General features: G+C 40.7%; 8 protein-coding genes across 8 annotated transcripts; 3 read left to right on the top strand and 5 right to left on the bottom strand.

The window, feature by feature from the left end:
- Positions 1 to 784: 784 nt before the first annotated feature.
- On the top strand, positions 785 to 2,068 carry MLO50 (Mlo50p; the record flags this gene model as incomplete). Its single annotated transcript, XM_071052466.1, has 1 exon — positions 785 to 2,068. One exon carries the CDS (start codon positions 785 to 787, stop codon positions 2,066 to 2,068), a length of 1,284 nt encoding a protein of 427 aa, XP_070906313.1.
- Positions 2,069 to 2,974: 906 nt separating this feature from the next.
- RNJ42_02300 (uncharacterized protein) lies at positions 2,975 to 3,571 on the bottom strand (the record flags this gene model as incomplete). The annotated part of the gene is made up of 1 exon (XM_071052465.1): positions 2,975 to 3,571. One exon carries the CDS (start codon positions 3,569 to 3,571, stop codon positions 2,975 to 2,977), a length of 597 nt encoding a protein of 198 aa, XP_070906312.1.
- Positions 3,572 to 4,942: 1,371 nt separating this feature from the next.
- Positions 4,943 to 6,427, top strand: LPD1 (dihydrolipoyl dehydrogenase; the record flags this gene model as incomplete). The annotated part of the gene is made up of 1 exon (XM_071052464.1): positions 4,943 to 6,427. The coding sequence occupies one exon, from the start codon at positions 4,943 to 4,945 to the stop codon at positions 6,425 to 6,427; it is 1,485 nt and encodes a 494-aa protein (XP_070906311.1).
- Positions 6,428 to 6,705: 278 nt separating this feature from the next.
- Positions 6,706 to 7,383, bottom strand: FCF2 (Fcf2p; the record flags this gene model as incomplete). The annotated part of the gene is made up of 1 exon (XM_071052463.1): positions 6,706 to 7,383. One exon carries the CDS (start codon positions 7,381 to 7,383, stop codon positions 6,706 to 6,708), a length of 678 nt encoding a protein of 225 aa, XP_070906310.1.
- Positions 7,384 to 7,619: 236 nt separating this feature from the next.
- On the top strand, positions 7,620 to 8,537 carry IES3 (Ies3p; the record flags this gene model as incomplete). Its single annotated transcript, XM_071052462.1, has 1 exon — positions 7,620 to 8,537. One exon carries the CDS (start codon positions 7,620 to 7,622, stop codon positions 8,535 to 8,537), a length of 918 nt encoding a protein of 305 aa, XP_070906309.1.
- Positions 8,538 to 9,048: 511 nt separating this feature from the next.
- Positions 9,049 to 9,699, bottom strand: RNJ42_02296 (uncharacterized protein; the record flags this gene model as incomplete). The annotated part of the gene is made up of 1 exon (XM_071052461.1): positions 9,049 to 9,699. The coding sequence occupies one exon, from the start codon at positions 9,697 to 9,699 to the stop codon at positions 9,049 to 9,051; it is 651 nt and encodes a 216-aa protein (XP_070906308.1).
- A 455-nt stretch (positions 9,700 to 10,154) lies between these two features.
- On the bottom strand, positions 10,155 to 12,503 carry OSW2 (Osw2p; the record flags this gene model as incomplete). Its single annotated transcript, XM_071052460.1, has 1 exon — positions 10,155 to 12,503. The coding sequence occupies one exon, from the start codon at positions 12,501 to 12,503 to the stop codon at positions 10,155 to 10,157; it is 2,349 nt and encodes a 782-aa protein (XP_070906307.1).
- A 367-nt stretch (positions 12,504 to 12,870) lies between these two features.
- SPT8 (SAGA complex subunit SPT8) lies at positions 12,871 to 14,775 on the bottom strand (the record flags this gene model as incomplete). The annotated part of the gene is made up of 1 exon (XM_071052459.1): positions 12,871 to 14,775. The coding sequence occupies one exon, from the start codon at positions 14,773 to 14,775 to the stop codon at positions 12,871 to 12,873; it is 1,905 nt and encodes a 634-aa protein (XP_070906306.1).
- Positions 14,776 to 15,363: the final 588 nt, after the last annotated feature.

The raw sequence follows: 15,363 nt of genomic DNA, 5'->3' as shown, positions 1-15,363 counted from the left end.
TTAGACTCTAATAGAGTCATGTGAATACTACACAGCCTGGCCGCATTATATACATACGATACACTCTAATTAATATATCTTAATAATAAAATAATACTGTACTACTATACACTATTAATATAATATAATATAATACTACAATACTATAATACTATAGTACAATAAAACTATAATAGTAAGACTATAATGAGACTATATATAGACTATTCCGGGTAATACATAACCTACAGGTTGTCGTATGTAGTGATGTTGAACAGGACTCCCATGCCACCATCATTCACCATACACTATGATATCACACTATACATACACTTATGATATCACACTATACATATACTACTATGTATATTATTTCTAATACTTCACTATGTAGTTCGTGGGTGTTATGGGTTGATGCATACACGCCAAATTAGACCCAGCGTTGGTTATTATTATTACTTTTTCGCGATTTTGTTGCTTAGAAACTCCCGCACAACACAAGTTGCCTACATTTCGAGGAGTACGGGGTGTATTTTCGCGTTCCTTAGAAACTCCCGCACAACGTATAATATAAAGTGAGATGGCTGGGCATCCCATTATATTAGTATATTAATATTAATGATATTTAATTTATTTCTTGCTTGGATCTTTGGATCTTGTATTATATATACGATATCACAGATACGAATTGGATATATCAGCAATATAGCAAGGAGATAGAGGTATATTAGCAGCAATACAATACCATACCAATACAACATACACAATACCAATACAACAACACCAATATAACAATACCAATACAATGTATACTCCTCCAGGGAAGAGGTTATTCCAGGCGAGGCACAGGGTGAGCAGGCGGGACCTGCAGAGTGATGCTTTTGACTGGACCACAGTGCGGGACGAGGAGGTCGAGGGAGACTTGATCAGCTATGCGGTGCCCGTTATAGGTTTTAATCCACCTACACATAACCTTACCGTTCCAGAGACGCAAAGCCAGGCGTCTCAAAGCCAGGCGTCTCAAAGCCAGGCGTCTTCGTCTTCCTCATCGGTGTTCAGCGTGGTGCCTGGTGGGGAGGCCGACCGGTACAGCAATGGTACTGTGGACTCGCTGGTCGAGGGGCTCGATCCCACGCTCAAATACGATATGCAGCGCAACATCAGCGTTGACTCACTGATACAGGAGAATAACAAGCGGATCAGTGAGCATAGGGACTCTCTCGCGCTGCTGAAGGAGTACGACACCAATGAGCGCACGGAGTCGCACCGCTCGAGCAGGGAGTACCACCAGAGCGGTATCGAGCTGCTCGAGACCGAGACGAAAAGGGAGCTCCGCAGGCTGCGATACGAGAACCGCACGTTGCTCATGCGCGAGGACGTGCTCACCAAGCAGTGGGCTCACATAAGGCAGTGTCCTGACGACGGCGCGTTACTCCTGACCTTGCGGAAGAAGCAGCTCTACTGGTTCGGTATACCCGCAGACCTCAGATTCAAGATATACAAGTTGTGCCTCTACAGTGACAGACAACTGCCGTCTACCATCACTCCGGAAAGTCGGGCGGGACTCAATACCCTCTATCGGTTGCTACGCGGCGACAAGACCCTCGCGGTGCAGATAATGGCGAACATCAACAAGGAAGTCCCATGGTTATTTAACGACGGTAGCGGGGCTCAAGGAAGCGGAGCTGTAGCCAGGGCCCCTACTCAGCACACAGACGTTGCTGTGCTGGAGACGAAGCTCTACGGCGCGTTCCCTGGACTCTACTATCACCTCAGGGATAAGCTGCAACTCAACTTGTTTGAGCATTTCATGAAACCGCTTCTGCGCACCGTGTTGCTCAAGGCCCTGAGTCACAACGCCCGTGACGGGGTGAGCCTCGAGTTGCTCGACATCCTGGTAGTCTCGCTGCACTACCACGAGCTTGAGCACGTCCTCCTCTCGCAGATGCTCTCGGCAACGCTTGAACAGTGTCACTACAAGTTCTTCCACAGCGCTATCGCGCATGAGATCAGCTCTACTGAGCTCGACATCGTCAAGTTCCTCGAGACTCTCCGCCGTCCACACGCAGACCACCTCATATCGACATAAATATATAACTATTCATAAATCGCCGAACAATTTAATATTATAAAATTAAGACTACAATATTATAATAAAGAGTATAATATAATGCTATCAGACGTACAGTACATAAGTTACGATATAGATGACTAGACCTGATCAGGAGTTTACTAATAGCGCTATCATAGCGAGAGTTGAGTATTGAATAATGCAAGAAAGTAGTATATAATATAATGTAGTAATAATACAATATGGTAATAATACAGTATAGTAATAATAGATTAGAATAGGATAGAATATACTAAGATAGATTAAACTGTACTACCATACTATACTATATTATACTACTCTAAACTATTATATCTCTATCATATTAATATAACGCCTATCCGTCGTGATATTATCTCACCATACGGTATCATATTGTGGTGCTATAATTATATAATATACTATACTATCTTGTACACTGTACTGTTATACTATATTGTATTGTAAGGCTATATTATATTGTACATTGTACTGCTATACCATATACTATAGTGTACTATGTAAGACTGCTACGACACTACAATGCACTGCCCTGATGGCATCTACCTGGGTAATAATATATATCAGTTCTGTAGGTATACCAAGATTATTGTAGTACACCATATTATGTATACGATATTGTTATTCTAACATTATACTAAAATGTCTGCACTATTCTCTGTCTAACATTATACTCTGTCTGCACTATTCTCTGTCTAATATTATACTCTATGTATATAATACCCTACCTATATATATAATACTACCTACTGTAATACCGTAATGATGATAAACGTAACTGATTGTAGTCGAGATCATAGTAGTATATTAATATTTATATTACTGTCGTAACATTATAGTGATACATAACTTTTATATATTGGATACATATAGGCAGTTGGAAAATCAGACCATTTCACTCTTTGATACAACGTTAGAAGAAATTAGTTGGTCTAAGCCATAAAAGTACGCAGATTTCCAAGAAACGCTAATTAAGTAGAAAGGCCAGTCGCATAAGATAGGATATTTGCTGATCAAGAGCATACAAGGGAATTTGGTTGCCATTGCCAGCAATGCTCCCGCAAATATATAGAACGCCGTTAATAATATGACAATGCGCACACCTTTAGGATTGCGCTTGAATAATCGGTAGTAGTGCATGGTACCAAATATAGCTGGTATGAAAAGGACGCCAGCTGCTGCTGATATGATTGCTTCTGCTAATATGATTGCTTCTACTTCCCTTAACGTCTCTTCGTTAAAACGGTCCGTTGACTTAGTGGGTCCTTCTGAAAACTTGAATAGATTATAACTAGAGGACTCACTGATTAACATACATATCCAAGTGCAGAGAATCAATATACGTGCAAATAAGAGACGACGAGGACTTATTGTCTTCTTCTCGTTCGAAGACTTTTCGATAAGAACCTCATCCTCTGTGGTTTCCAGCGCTTTCTCCAGATCAACTAGAGCAGTGTCTTGATTCATCTTGTTATCAGACATTTGCTTACTTAACCTCTCAACCGTGATAATGCAATTGACTAAATTAAAATATGGCTGCTTTCTTCATCTCAACCCTTTTAAGCATTTGAGTCACTGTTACCAACAATATATCACATGACTACAGTATAAGACTATAATATCGAATAATACTATAATTACACACTATACTACAATACATTAGTTCAATACAATAGTAAAGTTCTACAATATGCATCATAGTGCAGTGCTCTAATATGCCGTCAAAGAGGGACGAGATAATAGAACTCTTGACATCCATACTACTGCATACTCATGTTCTATAATATACTATCATAGTAATATAGTATATTACAATATCGTAATGTAGTGATATAGTATAATATAGTATAGTAACATAATAATACAATATATTAATATAATAGAGTATAGTAATAGAGTAATAGAGTAATATAGTATAGTATAGTATAGTATAGGATGGTATATTATAGTGTAGGTAGTTATGTATCCGGGTAACACTCTGAGAGCAATAACAGCACCAATATAACGGGCACAGGCACAGTGGAGCAATACAATACTATACTATACTATACTATACTAAATTATACTATACTATACAATACTATACAATACAGTAACATAATACAATAATATAATAATATAATATAGCAATATTAACAATACCTATATGATATTACCCGGATGATCTTGCTGTGATATATGATAGTACATTGTTATAATATAGCAGTAATTACAGCATGGCGATAATACAGCATTACAATATTATACTACTATATCATATTACAATATTACAATACTATATCATATTACAATACTATATCTTATTACAATATGATATTACTGTAGTGTATTTTACGCTGGGGTTACCCGGAGAAGTATTATAGTTGCATTTACAATATTGATATAGCAAATATAATACACTATATTATACTATATTGTTCTATAGTATACTATAGTATACTGTAGTACAGTTTGTCATATTACTATAGTCTACACTTCGATATCATACGTGGAGACAGAACAGAGGTACATATCACGGTGCACAACCACCCAGACAGCACTGTAGGATACAGTGCTGTAGGATACACTATAACCATACAATACTACAATTATACAATATAGTATAATATAACAATACTACAATACAACGATATAACGGTTAATATGAGGTTGCAATACGTATTGACCAATCAGACTCAAGACACTGTGTACGAAGCATGTGACTATCGTATAATGTGATTTTAGACTAAGACTCAGCGCCCGGCTTGCTTGTCCGCTTATAAGGGGAAGGGTGAGATAGTATATATGTTTTGGGTTGAGAACAAATTTTAGAAGGAACCAAGGATTTTTATCTCAATTAGGCTTTATATAACAATGTTTAGAACGGTATCCAGACGTACGTTTACGTCGTCGAGTTATTTGGCTGCTGTCAAGAAGCAGCACGACCTGGTGATCATCGGTGGTGGTCCCGGTGGCTATGTCGCCGCCATCAAGGCTGCGCAGCTTGGTTTGGACACTGCGTGTGTTGAGAAGCGTGGGTCGCTCGGTGGTACGTGTTTGAACGTCGGCTGTATCCCATCCAAGGCTCTCTTGAACAACTCGCACCTGTACCACCAGATCAAGAGTGACACCAAGAGCCGTGGTATTGATGTCAAGGGTGACGTTGAGATGAACGTCGCGCAGTTCCAGAAGGCTAAGGACACCGTTGTCAAGCAGCTGACCGGTGGTGTTGAGATGCTGTTCAAGAAGTACAAGGTTAACTACTACAAGGGTGTTGGTAGTTTCGAGGACGAGCACAGCGTTAAAGTTGCCCCAGTCGAGGGGATGGCCGGTACAGTGGCAGAGGAGACCGTGATTGAGGCCAAGAATATCATTATCGCCACGGGGTCCGAGGTCACCCCGTTCCCAGGTATTAAGATCGATGAGGAGAGAATCGTCTCGTCCACCGGTGCTTTGTCCCTGAAGGAGATCCCTAAGAGATTGGCAGTCATCGGTGGTGGTATCATCGGTCTGGAGATGGGTTCAGTCTACAGCCGTTTGGGCTCTAAGGTCACCGTCATGGAGTTCCAGGACAAGATCGGTGCCGCTATGGACGGCGAAGTCGCCGCCACTACGCAGAAGTTCTTGAAGAAGCAAGGTTTCAACATCAAGACATCCACTAAAGTGGTCTCCGCCGAAAGAAATGGTGACGTCGTTGACATAGTCATCGAGGACGCAAAGTCCGGCAAACAGGAGAAGCTTCAAGCCGACGTGCTGTTGGTGGCCATCGGTAGAAGACCATACATTGAGGGCCTAGGTGCCGAAAAGTTGGGCCTAGAGGTCGACAAGAGAGGTCGTCTAGTGATCGATGAACAATTCAGCACCAAGCATCCACATATCAAGGTCATCGGTGACGTCACCTTCGGCCCAATGTTGGCCCACAAGGCTGAAGACGAAGGTATCGCCGCTGTTGAATACATTAAGAACGGTCACGGTCACGTCAACTACAACAACATCCCATCAGTCATGTACACACACCCTGAGGTCGCCTGGGTAGGTAAGACCGAAGAGCAATTGAAGGCTGAAGACATCAAGTACAAAGTCGGTAAATTCCCATTCTTGGCCAATTCCAGAGCTAAGACTAACATGGACACTGAAGGTTTCGTCAAGATCCTAATTGATGCCGAGACTGAACGTATATTAGGCGCTCACATCGTAGGTCCAAACGCCGGTGAAATGATTGCAGAAGCTGGCCTAGCTCTAGAGTACGGTGCATCCGCAGAAGACGTCGCCAGAGTCTGTCACGCTCATCCAACCTTGTCAGAAGCTTTCAAGGAAGCTAACTTGGCTGCTTACGCCGGAAACCCAATCAATTTCTAAACTCTTTCTGCAAAGAAATAAGAAATGTTTTATTTTATATTCCAGAGATTCAATTGAAAATAAAAAAACCTCTTTGAACCTAAGTGGAGGTGTTAAATATGGCATTCTTCCTTAGCTTTTGTACGTAGCCATTATTATATAACTTCTATATATTTAAAAAAGCAAGCTGGGTTTTTAATAAACGAAACCTGTATATATTCAACCAAATAATATAAAAAATGGGATGTAATGATGTTTAAGTTATTTTATATTGTACAAAAATGCGAGACATGACTTATTTACCTCTTGTGCCTCATTGATTTCATCTTCTTGTAGTGAGCCTTCTTTCCGCTGGTCTTCTTGTCCTGGATTTCGGAGTATTTCCTCTTGAAGTACTTATCTGTGGTGTCATCTGTCATCAGAGTCTCCAGCATGGTAGACTTCCTCTCCTTGTTCTTGAGTCTGCTGCTATAGAACTCGGTTTTGTCTTCCACGATAGTACCAACTGAGAACCTCTCTGGTACCTTCCACTTGTCCTTCTTGTAATGTCTCTTTGGGTCCAAAGCAGCACGATGCTTGATCAGCAACATGTCTCGCTGTACCTCACGCTTCGTCTTGTCGTCTGGTCTCGGCAGAGTAAACCACTCAGAGCTCTTAGAATCCTTCTTCTGCTTCTGTGCCACTTTCTCCATAGCACTCTTACCTGCATCAATCAAACTGGCCTTCTCCTTATCAGCAGCAAGCTGATCAAACCCGGTCTCCAGTTTGGGAAGCGCACGCAACTCCTTCTCAATCCCCAAAAACACCTTCTCTCGCTCCTTAACACCATCATCTTCAACAGAAACCACATCATTGCTCCAGTGAGACTCATCACCACCGTGCTCATCGACCTGCTCACCACCATGGGCCACCCCGGAACGCCTAGAAGTCCCAGAAACTTGCTTCAAAAGCCCAAACAGCTCATCTATATCATCCATTGCTCAATATATAACACTTCTCTGCTTATATTAACCACTTTTAATACCCTTTTCTGCTCCTAAAACTAGACTTCATCACTCAAATATGCCTTAGCTCATCGCAAAATTTTTTTTTCAGTTGAAATTTTTTTCAGGCGGAGGCTTGCAAAGGCTCAGGCCTATTTCAACAAGGGCAAGTCATAAACCGTCGGCATTGCGGTGGTCAAACAACAGGCTTGCTAAAGGAGTTTGGCGCTATGGATACTAAGGATATGGATAAGGATATAGAGGAGTTTCGGCTGCTGCTGGAGCGGGACCCGCAGGTTCGGTATGCGCAGAACGCGGTGCGGTACTACCGGGCAGTTGCTCTGCCCGGGTATCTGGAGCGAGACCCGCACAGGAAGGCGGTAGTACAGAAGTTAAGCGGCGTAGTGCACTCTGCGATGAGTGCAGCAGGCAGCAGTGTGAATCTCAATGCTGGCGGGGTCGCCAGCGGGATAACGAGCGCTAGCGGCCAGGGGTCGCGGGCGTCAACGCCCGCCCCTGGCATACAGGGCTCAAATACCACCACGACAGCGGGCTCGAACTCGAACTCGTCGGGACCTGGTGGTAATGTGCGCAGACACATCATAAACGTCGACGACATGTCAAAGATCAACTACGAGATGGTGAAGAACGTCCCCGGGAATTTCGCGTCACGTGCAGGTGTCGTAGTACGAGATGGGATAGAGCCTGATGATGACGACGACCAGCAGGCGCTGGAGGTCGAGGCCAATGCCGTGAAGACGAAGATATACAAGGGTCGGTTATTTGATGATAACGACAGCGTATTGGAGCACCTGGGGGAGCAGATGACTAGGCTTCAGGAGGAGCGCGGGCAGGAGGAGGAAGTGCAGCTGCCGTTGCGGGAGCAGCTCGAGTGCGTTGAGAAGGTGCAGCGGAACTTGCTGCGGGTATACAACCAGTCACTGGAGGAAGAGAAGAAGTGGTATATACTGAAGGAGCTGATGCTTGATGCCAATGCGGAGCTGGATCTCTTCAGTACGCAGAACTACAGCACGAAGGTGGTTAACCTCGGTGACTCGTCAGCCAGCTCACAAAACACGGCTAGTGTACTGGTGTTTGATAGAACCAAGAGACGGAAATTGGATGGCCAACACAGTAATATCTTATGAGTTATTAAAGTATGTATATATAGAAACTAAAATTAATGATCTAATTATTCTATTTGAACTTTTTTTCTTTCATTATTTGATATATAGCCTTTGAATCTAAAAAATGATATGGTAAATATGGTGAACTGTAAGGCCATGTTTTAAAGACATAGAAACTAGGAGGGTGTGTCTTTTTATGAATATATTGGAACTTAGTTACTTTTCTAATTGTAGTGTAATTAGCTGAGGTACCGCATTGAAGTTTGGATGATCCTGCATCCATAGCGACGTATATGATATGTTAATACTGTTGTAAAATAATATTAATAATAAGTAACCGGGGCATGTCGAAGATTGTGAAGGAATAACTTGATTATTTTTAGTGGCATAACAGTGGTAGTAGTTTTTGGCTTTTAAAATCAAAAAAAAAATTAGACAGTTATTCGTAGCACAAGTTTGTATTGAAAGTCGTGATAATGGTGGGAATATATAGTGTATTTTGGTTTTGTGTTGTAGCTGTTGTTTTTAATAATTACTTTGGAGTATCACCTTGTTTTTTCTTCTCCTTTTCTATAATCTTTAGTACTTTTCCTGAAGGGCAGTAGAACGGATTTCTTTTCACCTTACCTGTTGAGTTATTTGGTGTGACAGATGAAGATGAAGAAGGTGGTGTTTGCAAATTAGAAGTGCTTTGGCTACGGTGTCGCGGTCTTTGATAAACAGCCTGTGTAGATTTACTTCTGCGTAATTGAAGATTTCGTGATCGAAGTTTTAGGACAGTGGAAAGATCGACATTGCTTAGTTGCCTTTCATTTCCAATTAAATTGTTACAAGTATCATTATTATTGTTATCATGATCCTCGGAATTTTGTAACATAGCATCAGTTGGGGTTTGCAAAGCGGGAGAGTCGACTGCAGTTAAAGGAGTACTGCCATATATATGATAGTTTCCAGTTCGATCCATTACACCACGGTTACTAGGGCTGGCATCTTTAAATTGAGGCAGACTATCAGTCGTGAAGGCACGATGCAATTCCATGGTAGGCGGAGTCATTAGCTGTATACTCTCTCCAATATTTAGAAATTCATCGAAATCGACCAGTTCTGTGTTGTGTTCAACTCCGAACTCTCCCTCTAATGTGGACAGGTCCTCCATTGAAAACGAATAGTCTAGATCCTTCATTGATGGAACATATATTGTTTCGACTTTCTATTGCCTTATATTATTTACTTTTATTATTGGAGGCTTTTTTTTACTAAAAGTCTAGAAAATAATATCAATTTGGTTGGCAGCAATAATCAGCAAACATGAAAGAATTATTAATATAACTCTGGATTTAATTAATAATATCTTTTATATATTACCATTGTTGGTGAGAACAAGATTCAAATTACGCGTTCTGCTGCATCATTTGCCCTGTTACGGTCACGGGCTAATTAACGTCACACGTCATAACAACACTGAACCATTATTAGTGATTTACGCAAAAATTATCCAAAATTTGGCTGTAAAGAAAAAACAAAAAAAAGCAACAAGTGGTAATAAAAAGAAAGAAAAAAAAGGCAACGAGTAAATTCCAAAAATGGAAAAAAGTATGATCTGATAAAAATAGCAATAGATTGTAAATTCTTCTTATACTACTCAGGTTCTTCAATTTGTAAAGATCTGAATTTGAAATGAGCACCTTTTAATATGTGCGTAAGTTTATGCCTTTCCTTTTGAAAATTGTAGTAAGTGTCTGCGGCCCCATACCTGGATGTAGTGAGGTTGATTATATTGCCGGTGTTTGCTCGATTTAGGACTTCTATCTGTTGTAGCATTTCATCATACGGAGTTGTTCTTGGGATTGTCACTGTGCCTCTATAAATATTGAAATCTCGCTGCATCTGCCATAGTTTCCGCTTTGCCTGGTTGTAAGCTTTCAATTTACCGGGGTCCTCTTGATCTTGTCCTGATTGTGTATTCTCTATTAAACTGTCGTACTCCCGAGAGGATGTGAACACATTGGATTGCCTTAATTGTAATGCTAAATTCAATTGTGTAGTTTTATCGAAGGACAATCCCTTAGAACCGTCCGATTTAGTAGATATATTTTTTAAATATTGAGGAATTATTCCACCAACTATTTTATTGAGAGTCTTTGAGCTGCGTCTCGAACGTTTTTGTAATGGATTTTCTAGTATGGATATTGTATCCATCTCCAAGCCTTCCTCATCATCTTCGCTAAAGAATAGATCATCGAAGTCATCAGAAAGAACTTCCTCTCCTTTTGTGATTTCTTTAGCGCACCTCTTGCATAGAAGTGGGACAAGCTTATTGGTAAATTCAATATCTTTACCGTTGGTTTGATTTCTATTAAGGTTTTGATTATTTAACTTGTCCAGTTCTTCTTCCCTATAAACCGCTTCATTTGAAGATTCTGAATCATCTTCGATATCATCCGTTTCAGTAGAATTATCGATTTCGGATAGTAATTCTGTATCTATATCTCTAACTTTATTACTATTTTCTTTTAAACCAGTTTGAATGCTGTAGTCCAATTGGTTGTTAGGTGATTTGGGTGAATAAAAATTAAAGTCTTGTGCATCAAGGTACATATTCTCTAAATCAGGGGGAAGGATGTTTGGATCATCTGCGCTGTTTAGTTCTACTTTCTGCTGGGCAATTTTTGAGACGTGCGTCTGCTCTTTAGCGCCGACCTTAGACAGTTTTTCCTTTTTGGTTCTAGCCTTGCTCTTCTTGTTTTTCTTCCTAGAAATGTTTCTCAGTGGTTTAGAAGTTCTACCACAATCCAAACCATTAGGTGCCAGTTTCAGTTTATTATCAAGAAACATTAGGCTACCACTCTCAACTCTGCCGCCCAAGACTGAAAGGCCACATAAGGAAAGGAGCTTTGTATAAATACTGTATAAAAAATTCAAGCTTGTATAACTCAGATTATAAAGCTTTGCCAATTTAATTGGCTGAAATAATAAAATATGAGCTGGGTACTCAAACCTGTGGTAAAAACAATATGCCTCGAAAGGTAAAGAGAGATATTCTGGATATTCAGTAGCAGTGTTGTTGGTCAGAAGTAAATTCTGTTTCTTTCCGTAATCTAAAATAGCTTGAAAATCTAGGTTTTCATCATTCTTACTGTCTATAAACTTATTAATTTTTTGTTTACTTTGGGTTTTGCAGACTTCATATAGTTCTTTGATTAGAATTCCGCAAATAGTCTGAATTGATTCATCTTTAAGCAATTTATCATAATCAAGTTCCTCATAAATTATAGAGGGTATGATCAAGGATATTTTCGGTATTAGGAACTCCCAAATCTTTACAGATAAGTCATATTGAATTTGTACATCAATCCAAAGAGTTTGCTTGAGTTGACTAGTTAATTGGCAGACGATAGAAATATCAGGATTTGACAGCTCTTCTTCAGCCCTAGCTGCATTTACCACCAACTCGTTACTTCGCTCAGACATGAGATTATAGGAGAGTCCTATACTAACTTGACAATCAACATCATTAACAAGAGCATAGGATCCTAACGATAACAGTCTGCACTCCATGTTACAGAGCACTGATAGAACACATCTACATTTATTGTGGAAATATTTCAAAGCTGTTTCTTCTAGCTCAACACCATAATCAGCTACTACGAGTACAACAGTGTCCTTAGATGATAATTCAGCAAGATGTCTACAGCTCTCTTCTAATTTGGTCAGGGATACGGCAGATATAATCATAGCATCAATCGTCGTCATTAAATCCTTTTCTCTAAACGAATTAATCTTCTCAGGAAGCTCAGACACTTCCCTGGCGAATATCAGCGGCGTGTAGAAATTAGCACCCAATTTAGTAGACTTCCAAGCAATTAAACCATCACTAGAAACATACGGCCCAACTAGAATTATAACGGAATCCGAAGAATATAACCGCCAGGCCAAAAATTGGGCCGACGGTAAAGCGCCAACAATCAGGCAAGTTGTAGTGGCCATCGAGGTATATTCACTTAATATAGGTTTAGCAAATTAGTATATGAGTTTATATACCGGTTATTATATGTTTGTCAGATCTGTCTCAACAATAGTGGTTAGTTGGCAATGAGCTGGTCACAAAATATTAAATTTAAATGATTATGTCGTAATATGTGACATAGAATTTTGTGTTAATAAATAATTATTATATTTGTAGTATTAATTTTATAATTCTGACATACTTAACCACTTATTTACATACTAATGGACAATCTGATGGATAATGGTAATAGTACATGCAAGTAGACCTTTCTATACCACTTAACAGGACAAATAAAAGAGAAAAAAGAATAATTATACCTCTATAGTTTTTTTTTATAGTACAACCTTATTCAAGGTCTATCTCATATATGAAAGTTGTATCGGTTGAAGTGCCTTGCCATCCTCTGTTACCACTGGTGCTGATCATGAATCTACAGGTAGGATCTACGTATATGTTAGATATGGCACCACCGTGGTGACCGGGGACGATCAAGAACGGCGATTTAGATTTGCTCTGCTCGCTTTGCCTTATATCAAACAATCTGATGTTATCTCTTGACGCACATAGGATATGCCTGTTGTTTGGCATGGCCTGTATACAGGTAACTGGTCCCGAAATGCTAGGCAGTTTCAAAGTGTCTTTAGGCTTGCCGGGCATTCTCAGACTGAATTCTTCTACGCAAGCATTTCTTCTACCAGCATAGACGGAGTCACCATCAGTACCCCAGCATGCAGATTGACACCATGGCGGAGTTGTTAAGTTCCTCTCCATATTGAGTACAGGCGCTGTATTAATTCTACGATCCCATATCTGTACAGAACCGTTCAGCCCAGACGTCATGAACACACACTCATCATATTGAATATTCAAAGTGGATTGCGAAATTTCTTCTATATCTTGCTTTTTCAGTGCCGATGGCGACTTCGGCCTAGCTTCTTCCTGTTGCTCTTCTGGAGATATAGCTTCTTGTTTGACTAATTTCTCATCCTGTTCGGGTTCTTTTTCATTATCCTGTGTAGCCTTCGCTATCTCGTCCACAGCATCCTTCATCTCTTCGTCCTCATCCTCGTCATCATCACCAAATAGAGAATCCATTTCGTCATCTTCTTCGTCTTTGCCGGCCTTGCTGTCACCATTGGTTTTAGAATTACTGTTTGACCTAGAACCTAGCTTGGAATCGTTGTTATTTGGTTGAGATGCGGTTTCTTCTGGGAGTTCACGGCCGAAATCCTCTATACCAATAGTCGAGTACAGTGGTCTCATCTCTAGGGAGGACAACTCGGAGTTTGCGCCTTTGAATTCATTTAAGACGGTACCTTTACCGTTTAAGTCCCATTCCAATATCTTTTTATCCCAGGACCCACTTAGGAAACGAGATTGATCCGAGTTGAGTTTCAGGAGGTTTACCACCTGTGTGTGTCCATTTCTGGTTGGAGTTCCAGGGTAGAAGTAGTGTCCTATTTTACCCTCCATGTAACGTAGACCCTGCAGTGCTATACCACCGTTCTGGAGCCCACTGAGTAAATAGAGACATTCGCTGTGTACCTCGAGAGAGTTCACTGGGCTCACCATTGGCACGTATTCCTTACCGTTGGTAGAGATTGATAAATTTGACCTTTTCTGCGGGATCTCATTCTCCCAGTAAGACTGTAGTATACCCGCGTACTCCATTGATTCCGACAAGGAGTGTTTTTGAATGATGGTCAGAGTCATTTTACCAGCCAGCGTCCCGAGAAGGTCGAATTTCCTGATGAACCCGTCTGCACCACCTAGGAACAAGTTTCTGAGACCCTTTGAGACGGCCAATGCATTGACATCTGTCTGTATGGGGATTGCAGCGTAAGGTGATATGTTGTAGCCCTCCGCCAGCTTCGAGTTCAGTCTCATCTGTCTGTAGTACTCGAATATCCTATTACCTTTGAACTCATCGTCATCACCATCATCGTCATCGTCATCGTTATCTTCACTATCACCTCCGCTATTAGTATTATTAGAGTTACTTCGATCATCGTCATCGTCGTCGTCTTCATCGTCGTCCTCATCGTCCTCGTCGTCGTCTTCATCATCATCGTCTTCGTCTTCATCATTGTCATTGTCATTGTCATTGTCGCGCTCGTTCTCGTTCTCGTTGTCATCGTCATCGTCATCTTCATCATCATCTTGACCTTTACCTTCTTCTACATCCATCTCCTCATCGTCTTCCTCATCTTCCTCTAGATTCTGTTCCAGTATATCATCAACCTCATCCATATTTGTCTTCAATCCCAATTCCCTATTCTCGACCTGTTAATAGCAACTCCAACTAAACATATAGATGGATAATGTAGTATGGTGATATACGGTTATAAGGCTTCGAGAGTTAGAGAAATTATAGTTAGTTACGTATATACCAGGTGATAATACGTAGAAGGGCATATGCCCTTCTACGTAATCACCTGATGTCCACGTACAACAACACAATATGATTACCCGGGAGAGGACTAACGTAATGCATTAGTCAAAGAAAGGATGGTTCTAGAACATTACCCTGATAGATGAAAACCCCCTTTTCTCTATCATTACGTTGTACCTTATTAATACAATTAGCGTAATACCACAGTAATACCACAGTAATACCGCAGAACCACCCGCACACACTCAAAAAAACTCAACCGGACTACCTAATAATTTGATAAAATTCCCCTGCGTTTCTCCCTACGGCGTTTCCTCTGGCACACAATAAATTCTATCAAATCAAAGCGTCGATGGGTTGGTAATATCGTTGTAATTGTAATTGCAATTTGTATCGCTGTAATGGTTGGGTGGTGTTGGGTGGTGCGGTGGGTTCTGTGGGTGCGA

The sequence above is a fragment of the Nakaseomyces bracarensis genome (assembly GCF_045282275.1).
Source record: "Nakaseomyces bracarensis strain CBM3 chromosome Unknown Scaff9_0, whole genome shotgun sequence".
In the NCBI taxonomy this organism is placed as follows: Eukaryota; Fungi; Ascomycota; class Saccharomycetes; order Saccharomycetales; family Saccharomycetaceae; genus Nakaseomyces; species Nakaseomyces bracarensis.
This window is presented reverse-complemented; position numbering and strand designations above follow the sequence as displayed.